The following is an 11,730-nucleotide window of genomic DNA, read 5'->3' as shown; positions in this document are numbered from 1 at the left end:
GACAGTTAAATTGTACAGAGGGATGAGTGGCTTGACCAGAGCGTAACTGTGGTGTCGAAAATTACACAGTGGGCCAAATAAAGATGAATTGTAAAAGGGTGAACAGGTTTTATTTGAGGGGGGAGGGGTTTAACAACCTGTACTGGTATTATTTTTATTTCCACCAACTAACACATCATAAAGTGACATAAAAATGTATAGACTGTACATGAAATTAAAAGAATATAGGAAATTCTATTATATAGTGTATTTCATTCTATAAAGTATATACCCTTTATTTTGAATTGTTTAATACAAGTTTAAATGACATAAGCTTCGCAGACAGCTCAATATATATTTAGGAACAGTAAATATGTAGAATACATAATAAATTAAAATATATTGAAAACTGAAAATATAAAAGTTTCCTCTAAACCAGCGTTCTAGTAACATTTAACCATACTTCCAGCAAGGCATTAAATACAACAAATGTTTAATAGTGCTTCACAGTTTGAACACATAATCAACACATAAATCCCATGACGCTGGTTACTGAACACATTTCACTTGCAATGGGAAATGTTCCTTGGTCCATTTAAGTTCATCTATGTTCTTTTGTTGTTGTAAGTTGAGCTAATTTGGGCAGTATCAGGTCAGTTTCAGTTCCGAAGTTCCCTTAGGTTTGTCAAATAGTCAAATACAACGATGTTAACTTTACCGGTCCTACCACACTGGTGAAGTGATGGTAATGAAGGAGTGGGTGTTCTGCTCCTCGGTGCAATAAGTAATCTTAGGAGGAGGTGATCAAGTTCAAGGTTGGCTCCTTCGCAAAGTACGATACAAAATATGGGCCTTTCCAAGGAATCTCAAAACCTAGCCACAGCACTGCCAGGGATTAACTCCTGATGCACAGGTCCTCCAATCACCGCTTTCATTTCACATACGTGTTGTCTCAAGCTCTGCCTAGAGACCAGGAGCTTATTTTTCCTCTCCAATAATGAATTGTTGTTTGTCTGACCGAGCCAAAAAGAAACAAATCTGTGTGACATTGCTCTGACAGACGCATTGTTTAGCAAACAAAAAATAATATTGGAAAGAAAATAATCTTACAGAGCCAAATTTACTGGGTTACATGTGGGGTTATTAATCATTTAATATGTTTAACATACAAATAAATAATACAATTATTGTTTTATTTTTTTAAAGGTTCTCTATAAGGAATTAAGGGCATATGTAGTGCCTCCACACGGGGTAACACTTTATTTTAAGGTACATCTATTCACCATTAATTAGTTGCTTATTAACATGCAAATTAGTAACATATTGGCTCTTAATTAGTCATTATTAAGTACTTATTAATGCCTTATTCTGCATGGCCTTATTATACAACCAGTAAGCCATTAACTAAGAGTCTTCCCTCAATAACCTCAGAATTATTGCTTATTAGTACTAAGTAAGGAAGTTGTTGTATATGAATTACGATCTCAATATGTTTTGCTTAGTATGGACTTTATAAGGTGGTAGTACCCCAAGAATAGTTATTCTCCCTTAATACCACTTAATGAATATGGTCTGTTCTTACATAACAAAACACAAAACTACAAATGTTAATAGTGTCCAAATAACTCTAAATTAAGTCTTTGTTACTTAGAATATGTTCCCCATACTAAAGTGACATCTTGATCATTACTAATTCACTAATAGTTGAACACTTATTAACCAACACATGCTCCCTAATCTAAAGTTGCCTCCTTTTCACAATTAGTTAATATATTATAGCCCATAACTACTGCAATAAACAAGTGATGGGTTACACCTTTGAAAAAATGGATCTATCTATAGGTTCCCTCTCATTCAGTGGTAGAATAACAAAGACAGCACAAGTACAAATACCTCATTTATTAAACCACTGGTTCAGGTTTTCCCAAGGCTGACAACAAATACTGCTCGAACAGGTAATGGGGTCTTCCTGAAATTTCAAACACTGACAACTGTATCAGTGTATGTAAATATGTCATACAATATGATATCAAATGTATAAGCAGGTCATACTGTATGATAATACAGGTACTCTATTGTTGAAAAACACTGCACAATATAAAGTACAAAAATACAAAAAATTTAAATCTAAAAAATATAAAACCTGCACAGCTCAACATGACTTGTCAAAGGTTAGAACAAATGTACTGAACTGTACAAACATTGCACTTCCACAGCCTAAACTTGCTCTATAATTACTGCATCAGGTGATTTATTCCCCTGTGCACAAATATTTCACTTTTCTAATACAATATAACAGAATTTGAACTGAACAAAGAAGCTCACTTGAATTTTAATACTTTAACAAGGGAAGGAGTTGGCATTTGGCCTTCATGTCCATGATAATAGCCTTTTCTCAGAGGTAACAGTACATTTAGTGTGTCAAAACTTTTGAGTGGTAGTATAAATATCAACTTGATATCTTTATCTACATTTCAGACAGGTTTCATACTGGATATTTTTTCCTAATGTCATGCAAAAGCATTCCAAGTGTTCCGTTATTGTGATGGTTTCCACGCCAATAAGTCCACTCAATTACATCTAAGTGATCCCTCAACAGTTTTTGTGTGCGGTTCCCTCTTTGTCTCCAGATAGTTGACTTGCAAATACCCCAAAATCTCTCCAGGTTTTGTGTATGTGCACCTGTAACAGGGTCAACAAAAAAATCTTGATGGTTGACAGTCAGGTGATTGTAACCTTCATCCTGAAGACGGCGGTAAGATCTCCACCCATCTGAAATGACGGAGCTTCCACGACGAACGTGCTTCTTTATTAGAGGCAAGAGATGCCTGGCTGAATGGTGATGCACAATCTTAAGAATGGGATCACAATCTTAAGAATGTCATCCTTAATCCCTAGCATTCCGAACACCCAGGAACTCCTGTTGCTTGCCCGTCCTCTGTTGTACTGAAATTCACAAGACTTAAAATACTTAAAAATGAGGACAATGATTCTGCAATAATGGTGGGAAATGGGAGAGAATAAATCATAAGTCAAAAATTCAAAAGTTCTCTTTAGCTTTGGAGTAGTGGTGCATGTTTACAAATATTGAACTGTTCTGGGGTGTAGGAATAATGTAGTTTCTTAAAACCGACATTCCCCTCGATTGCATCAATGAACTACAATGTATCTTATTCCATAATGCAGTAGTTACTTCTCGAGATACAGGAGATACACCTCCAAGCACCTCAGGCAAAAACAGGTTTATATTGTATATTGTCTCTGTACCTTTCTTTTATGGCCAAATTTGCTTTCATCTATCATAACAAGCTCTGCTCTTTGTCCAACCGTCTGCTTGCCTCCTCTTCTCATTCTTTTCATTCCTGATTTGCAAACTCTCCGCAGCTTGTCTGCAAGTTTACTCAGAGTTGCAGAACTCCGAGTAATTCCTTCCTGCAGCATGTCCACTTGCCTCAGTCGAAGGCCTTGGGCAAATCTGTAATAGATCAACCAGATAAATATTTCAATGACACAATTTAGAAGTGGGTGGTTAAAACCAATTTCTTAAGTTGTCATTAGTCTTTTTATAACCATAATTATAACCAGGGTGCGATTTGTGAAAAAACCAGAGGGGGGGATAATTTTGAGAAACATTTTATTCAGAAAAATTACCACACAACAGTGTGAAAACATGAAAACTGTTGATTCTTGTGTAGATAAACCTTACACTTAGGCTACATAACGTAGGTGGTAGGCCTATTTTGAACGTGAACGTAACCACTGCATTTGCAGAAATATTTTCTCAAAATATTGTTTTTAAATTTGCCAAATAAAAATAAAATTTTAATTCTTTCCCGATATCAGTTCAACAGAAAACATGAACTACCACAATGTGCTGTCAAGATGTTTTTGTTTTTGTTTTTAAATGGTTAATCGGGTAGACTATAGGTCAGACTATGAAAACAGTCTGCTCTGATGACTCACTTCACCCTCTCGCCATTTAGCGAAGCGACCCGGCTCAATGCAGCCCCCAACCATAGTTTCGGGGGGCGAGGGATTAGCAAGTGATCCCGCGGCCTGGGAGCTCTCCTCAGCCAGGGAGATGCTGCTGTCCACCATCCGATCAGCAATGTCAGATCTTGTTTCATCTTCTGTTATATTTTTCTCTCTGAATTTTTTGTTGTGGTCCTGTAAAATGTGACGATATGCTGCTCTGGATTCTTTTAATTTTTTTCTCCATTTGATTTAAGCTTTTGTTTTGGCGTGGATGACGCAGACAGGAAGTTGGACTTGTGAAACGCAAGCAAATCCGGTTGGTTTTCAAAATAAAACTGCTTCCTGCGAGCGCAACGCCTCTGACTCGCTCCCGGTAGATCAAAATCACAGCACAATCAAAATGAACACGGACCCTTTGTATTTTGGTTGTTAATAATTACGATGTAAAAAGTGAAATACTTTGGGTGGGGGGGATAAATTTTGTCCCCACCGAGGATAAAAATAATTCAGCAGAGGGTAGGACGTGTAAACCAGAGGGGGGGAAATCCCCACCATCCCCACCGGCAAATCGCACCCTGATTATAACCATAATTTCTCATTTGCAGTCCCATTTGCAGACACAGCAGATACTCATAGCCTGAATATAAGAGTGTATTTAACCTGAAACAACAAATCTCAAAAAGCAAAGTAGGGTGAAGAACATTCCCTATATGAGGGGAGGAATGGAATAAAACCCCAAAACAAATTAAATCTGCTGTATCTTTGAAGAGTTTAAAGAAAAAAACTAAAAATGGATACTGAGTAAATTAGCACAGTGAAGTGTCTGTTTAAAAAAGTTAAGTTCTTTTGAGACAATTTCCAGGAACCACCTAAAACCTAAAAATCCACAAGACCTTTGTACTACATTGGACTCTTCGCAACCCAGCACTTATACAATTACACATACTTGATAAATTCGACTGATATTCAGAATTCTTCCTATATACTGTATAAACTCATGTCTCGTAAGCATTGGCTCTTATAGGACCCATCCCAACCAACAGTATAGTGAGAACATTGAAAGAAAACATTATGGTCCGAGTTAGAGTTTGTCTTTGATGGCTTTTGTTATTATACAATGTAAAACCACGCACCTGTAGATGTAATGCATCCACGTATGCAGTCGAAGGTGCGATTTCTCAAATATGGAGCCACTTCGGATGGACCTTGATACCGTTTTCCCTTTGTGACAGGAATCTCGGCAAATCCTGATGATTAAATCCAAAGGTTAATTTATAAAAATAAAAACCCATGATACTGTACTGATTTCACTAAATAAAAAATGTAACATAAATGAAGATGAAGAGGGGGACATAGATATTTACGTATAGGTGTTGAAACAGCTAAGATTGGGATTGGACAAGGTGCACTTGTACTCTTAGTAGCCCTTGTGATTCCCTCCCCCCATGCAATCTCAAAGCACAACAGAACAGTCCCATTTCTAGGCCTACATGACAAGTAATATCTACAACTGTTACACCTTAAATCGGGTTAGACATTTGAGTAAATTTAGCTGTGTCTACTCTACTCTACTTGTCACTGTGCCACAGCATGAAAAGGGTGATATCAATCAATTAATCCCTGTGCATGTACAAGTTTAAAGTCAAGCTGATTGAATAATAATAAATAGGTGAACAATATGACCAGGAACGTGATCTAAAACTGTAAAAAAAAAAAAAGAAAAAAAAAAAGGCATTTTTCATTTCAGATGTTGTACACATGTAGAACTTTGTGGAAACATGAGCACCCCTATCTCTACCAAATAAACAGTAGCTTACTTAAAAATTTGCAGCTGTGTGTGATTTGTATTGTGACTTTGTAGATGTGACTTATATATATTTTGTGTGTACACCACTCATAGCTCCTGTATTAAAAACATTGTCGTAAAATATAGGATTTGGCACTGAATTCTAGCAGATCTTGGATGGCTGCATGCTGCACACTCCCCTTTGCTTACACACAGAAAATTAATAAATAAGGCACACGTCTAGTTGTTCTACTCACCATGCTGCCTCCTTTTTGTCGTAGGTCCGTTTCAACTTCATAACATGAGAGCAAGAGGGGCATTTCATCCATTTTCGAAGTAGGCCTTCTCTCATTAACCATCTGGTGAATTTGTAGTTTTCTTTGGGGCACTGTCTAAAATGTATTCGACTCAAAAACTCGTAACCCAACATCTTCTTCTGATAATTTCATTTTTTTTTTTATCTCATACCATGTCGATTTTTTTTTTTTCCTATTATATATGAAATGGGTTTCAACCTCGCAGTCCTGCTTCAAAAAAGGCGCAAAGTGACCCACTTTGTAGAGTAATGACTGACATAAGAATCTACCAATCCGTAGCCGTGCTCCTCCGATGTGTTGCTCTCATCCAATCATTGACTGTTACTCTGCCGTCATGTGACATCCTCATCCAATCATCCAAAGGGAGCCACCAGTCACGTCAAAGATCCGGAGAAGGTGAGAGGTGGCTATTTGCCGTTTCGTTCACCGCTAGGAGAGTGAAGAGGGAAATTCGTGTACAAAAATGGTAAGTTAAGCGCTAGCCTGTTAATTGAAAGTCCCCCTGAGTTTTGTAAGCACATCATAACACTCGTCCCCGGGCCGTTTACATAGTTAAAGAATAGTAAACCCTCCCGTTTATCTGCAGTGTCGAGGCTAATTAGCTAATGTAATGTTAAGCTAGCTGAGTGCAGGTGCGTAATGCTTTAACTTAGTATGAACCAGAGATGGGGACTCGAGTCGCTATTTTGATGACTTTTGACTTGACTTGACAAAAAATAACTTCTCACCGGCAAGGCACCAGCTCAGTCGGTGTTTTTTTTTTTTTTTTTCCCCGGACTTTTTATGCATTTATTTTGAAAGGACCGCTGGAGAGGGGGGGATTGAATATAAAATATCAAATTATTATCTAAAACTACTTGGTATGAGTACAGACTGAGAATGGTGTTGTCATGATAGAATAGAATAGATTTTCTCTTCTCTTCTATTCTAATATATTGTCTACACTTTATTTAGATTAGATTCTGCGGGTGAAATTGCAATAATAAGGTGACTTGACTTGGACTTGACTTGACCTATGCAGGACTTGACGTGCCCAAAGAAAAATGACTTGGGACTTACTTGAGACTTGCACATGTGTGAGTTGGTCCCATCTCTGGTATGAACCACATTTTATAATGAAAAATAAGTTATGCACTATGCAGTCATTGAACAAGAGCTTTTGAATCTTGTGTAGATTATTATTAAGTTACATTAATTTATTTATATTTTTACAGCCTAAGGCAAAGAAGAAAATGTCCCTAAAAGTCCCTAAAGATGACTCGATGACAGAGGTGACCAAAAATGATCTGGATGGTAAATTTTTCTTTGTTAACTTTCAAGGAACTGTAATTCTTAAATAGTTATCTTGTCCAAATGTGTTTAAACGTTTAAAGTCATCTATTCATATGTTATATGTATACATTTTGTTGTACCTATGCCATACTGTAGGTCCTGAAGATAAAGGAGATAAAGGCTCTGCTCCAAGTTGCAGCAGCATAAGCAGCATTGGATCAGGTAATGATTTCTCATTTTCTAGCAGTGTATCTTTGTTGTCTAAAATGAGTTTCATTTCTTGCGTGGTTTTTTCCACCTGAGATTAAAGTTGTTGGCAGATTTTGTCAGTATACATGTGTGTGCTTACAAATCAAATTAAGGCACACACCATATCTGGTCCACTACCTTTGTTGCATGCATGTCATTCTCTCTCTGTCTCACTCATTTAATACTGTCAAATCATAATCTTTTTTGTATCCTGCTCTCTTGTTTTTAAGGATAAATTTCCAAAGTGGAGTTCCTGGAAGCCAGGATCCAATGGCAAGAAAAAATAATAAAGGATCTTGAGCAAGAGCGCAATTTCTTGCGTGAGCAAATCATGGGAAAGAAGAGATCATGTGAGTGATTTGGGAGCAACTTGTATCTGCAAAATATAATGTAATTGTAATGAACGGTGTGATATATTTTTATAACAATCTGATCTTTGTCTCATCTATCCTCTATTTGATCAAAGCTCAACCTAAAGTATTTACTTTGGAGGACGACGACGAGGATGATGATGGCAACATGGATGAAGATGACGTCATTCCCCCATCTTCTCCAGACATCAGTGAGTCCTCGGACTGTGATGTTCTCATCCAAAGAAGGAAGAAACGTCGGACACAGACACCTGCATCTGCAACTGTGGCTGTGCCTGGAAAAGCTCATGTAAGAGGTAAGAATGGCATAACTTGAACCACCTGCCCTGTTAGCACCAAGTGGTCATGAAAAATAAGTATTAATAAAAGCGTTGGAAGAGCTGTTATAAATATGTCCTGAAGTAATTATGAGGCAAAAATACAGATCTTCAGTTCTAGATTCTGAATATACTAGGAATCTGATGATAAATAAAAATTAAATGTCTAAAGTAAAAAATTTGGCTTTCATCAAAAATAAAGCTCCATTTTATTTTGCAGCATTCACACTAATTATTATCCATCATTAAATGTATTGCTAGAAAGATTTGTCTCTCAGAATTAAACATAATTCGGAACCATAAGACTTACCAACTAAACAGATCTTACAGAGTATCATTTTTGTATTGAATTCTGAACCACATATTGTGCGTGGAATCATATCAGGAGATGAGCAGATTCTTCAATTACTAGAATATGCTTCATACTTTTATCAAAAGAGAAGTGACCAGTTTGAGCAATTTCAGCTGACCTTAAGCCGTGGTTTGTGCTCATTTTTCGTGTTCTTTGTTTTTGTTTTATATATTTTTCAGTGAAAGGGCCAGCTGAGGTTATCAGCAGATATAAAAAAGTCTTGAAAAGCTTAAGCAAAGTCCATACCATGACTGAAGCCTTCAGAATAAATGGTGTGGACCGGGGAACCATCAAGATGACTGCTGCAATTGCAGAGCTCAACATTGTGGATCCTGTAACCTTCAACACCCTGAAGTATGATCCTGCAACTGAGACCCTGCAGTCCTTTGCTAAGAGGTGTGCAACGCACATAACCCCTGAGAAGAAGAGCATTATAGAGGACATGAAGGCCAAATGTCAACTCCTCCCCTTGTTGATGAAATATTAAGACTTAAGTGAGCTTCTTTGTTCAGTTAAAATTCTGTTATATTGTATTAGAAAAGTGAAATATTTGTGCACAGGGGAATAAATCACCTGATGCAGTAATTATAGAGCAAGTTTAGGCTGTGGAAGTGCAATGTTTGTACAGTTCAGTACATTTGTTCTAACCTTTGACAAGTCATGTTGAGCTGTGCAGGTTTTATATTTTTTAGATTTAAATTTTTTGTATTTTTGTACTTTATATTGTGCAGTGTTTTTCAACAATAGGGTACCTGTATTATCATACAGTATGACCTGCTTATACATTTGATATCATATTGTATGACATATTTACATACACTGATACAGTTGTCAGTGTTTGAAATTTCAGGAAGACCCCATTACCTGTTCGAGCAGTATTTGTTGTCAGCCTTGGGAAAACCTGAACCAGTGGTTTAATAAATGAGGTATTTGTACTTGTGCTGTCTTTGTTATTCTACCACTGAATGAGAGGGAACCTATAGATAGATCCATTTTTTCAAAGGTGTAACCCATCACTTGTTTATTGCAGTAGTTATGGGCTATAATATATTAACTAATTGTGAAAAGGAGGCAACTTTAGATTAGGGAGCATGTGTTGGTTAATAAGTGTTCAATTATTAGTGAATTAGTAATGATCAAGATGTCACTTTAGTATGGGGAACATATTCTAAGTAACAAAGACTTAATTTAGAGTTATTTGGACACTATTAACATTTGTAGTTTTGTGTTTTGTTATGTAAGAACAGACCATATTCATTAAGTGGTATTAAGGGAGAATAACTATTCTTGGGGTACTACCACCTTATAAAGTCCATACTAAGCAAAACATATTGAGATCGTAATTCATATACAACAACTTCCTTACTTAGTACTAATAAGCAATAATTCTGAGGTTATTGAGGGAAGACTCTTAGTTAATGGCTTACTGGTTGTATAATAAGGCCATGCAGAATAAGGCATTAATAAGTACTTAATAATGACTAATTAAGAGCCAATATGTTACTAATTTGCATGTTAATAAGCAACTAATTAATGGTGAATAGATGTACCTTAAAATAAAGTGTTACCGTCAAGGTAAAAACATTGATAGGAAAATATGCCCTTTTACTGCTATTGCCTCTTGGCACTTTATTTACAGTGAAGGCAGCAGATACTGTGCATTGCTTAATGAAATAAAACAGGTGATTCATTATGTATTTTTGCAGTTGGGACAGTGGAAGGAAATATCACCAAAGTAACATTTCTGACTCTGCATAACAAAACATGGGGTGATTATCATACATCACTGTAGACAACACCAAACAACATATCTCATTACAGTGCAGCTTTCACCACAGCCTGGCTCTCTGCTGCAGGGAGCATCCAGCTAATGTAAAATCCTTCTGTCAGACACTAGACAACTTTCTCACTTAATATTGTAAATGCTCACATACAGAGCTTTTTGGAGATGCAGTCTCGCAGTGATATTTCACAATGACAGCAGCAACTACCATGAACCGCCCCTCAGCTTTTCTTGTCATTTTCCCCCCTGACATCCCATCCATCAATAACTGTCACGTTATGAAGTTCCAGCAGGAGAAAAGAGTGTTTTTCTTTCCCACTCATCAATCGGCATTACAGAATTTTCAAGTTCAGCTCAAACCGCCCAAATTACCTACTGCGTCGTTTGCGGCGCCATGTGGCGACAGCAGGCTTGTTCCATTACAGAAATTGTTATGCTAATGAATGGCTTTCAAAAACAGCACCTTGTGACCTTTGCTCTCCAAGTGCATTCAATTCTTTGGCGATGCTTCTTTAATGGCAAAGCAGATTGCATAATCAACTGCATGTTGACATTTTAAAACATGAAAATTGCAAACTGGAGTGCCGTGTGTGTCCACTGGGTAAGTGTCAGTTTGGGCCAGCATCGACAGAAATGATCTTAAGCTGCATCCTGAATGCAGGATGCTTAAAGTGGCTGTCCCTCTTTTTAGACGGTGGCACTTAGGCTTTATTTGACAGTTCACAGCAGAAAGAGGCAGAAAGTGGAGCGAGAATAGAGGGAGTTCAACCTCTTCTCATAGTGAGATAAAGTGATGCAGCGTCATAGATTAAGAACGGGTTGTGCCCTAATTTCTATGCAATGCAGGTTTGTACTTACAAATTGGAGGACGTAAGGGGATAGAAATGGTTTGATTAAGAGTGGTGCAGTGAGTAATGCTCACACACACAAACACACTCGAACACTTACACACACACACACACTCAAACAAACCCAACCTACAATCCCCTTCACACACACACACGCACACACACACAGTCTCAGTCTTACGATTCCACTCTGCTGCGCCTCACCACACAGTGCAGCGCTGTGGTTCAACAACTCCCTCTGTGGGGAGCGAGGGAGGCTGCTTCAGCCCAGCCAACCATTGGAAACTCATTATTACAGTAGTAAGTGATGGATCATTTCCAAATGATCTCCACGTACACCTCAACAATTAAGCCACCAGCAAGGCAATTACAGATCAGCAATATAGTGGTGGGACACTGATATATTGCCGGACTTTAACCTTTGGGCTAGCGGACAGATTACACTTATTAAGCCAAAGCATTATTGGACCTATAAAAACCG

At 37.5% G+C, this 11,730-nt stretch overlaps 1 protein-coding gene across 1 annotated transcript; it reads left to right on the top strand.

The window, feature by feature from the left end:
- Positions 1 to 7,258: 7,258 nt before the first annotated feature.
- LOC137870794 (coiled-coil domain-containing protein 106-like) lies at positions 7,259 to 9,553 on the top strand. Its single transcript, XM_068708241.1, has 5 exons — positions 7,259 to 7,350; positions 7,486 to 7,551; positions 7,809 to 7,928; positions 8,045 to 8,245; positions 8,798 to 9,553. The coding sequence occupies exons 3-5, from the start codon at positions 7,910 to 7,912 to the stop codon at positions 9,103 to 9,105; spliced, it is 528 nt and encodes a 175-aa protein (XP_068564342.1). The 5' UTR covers positions 7,259 to 7,350; positions 7,486 to 7,551; positions 7,809 to 7,909; the 3' UTR covers positions 9,106 to 9,553.
- Positions 9,554 to 11,730: the final 2,177 nt, after the last annotated feature.

This window comes from Cebidichthys violaceus, unplaced genomic scaffold, assembly GCF_023349555.1.
Source record: "Cebidichthys violaceus isolate CVI_PGR_0920_01 unplaced genomic scaffold, fCebVio1.0.p SCAF_14, whole genome shotgun sequence".
Lineage (NCBI taxonomy): Eukaryota > Metazoa > Chordata > Actinopteri > Perciformes > Stichaeidae > Cebidichthys > Cebidichthys violaceus.
This window is presented reverse-complemented; position numbering and strand designations above follow the sequence as displayed.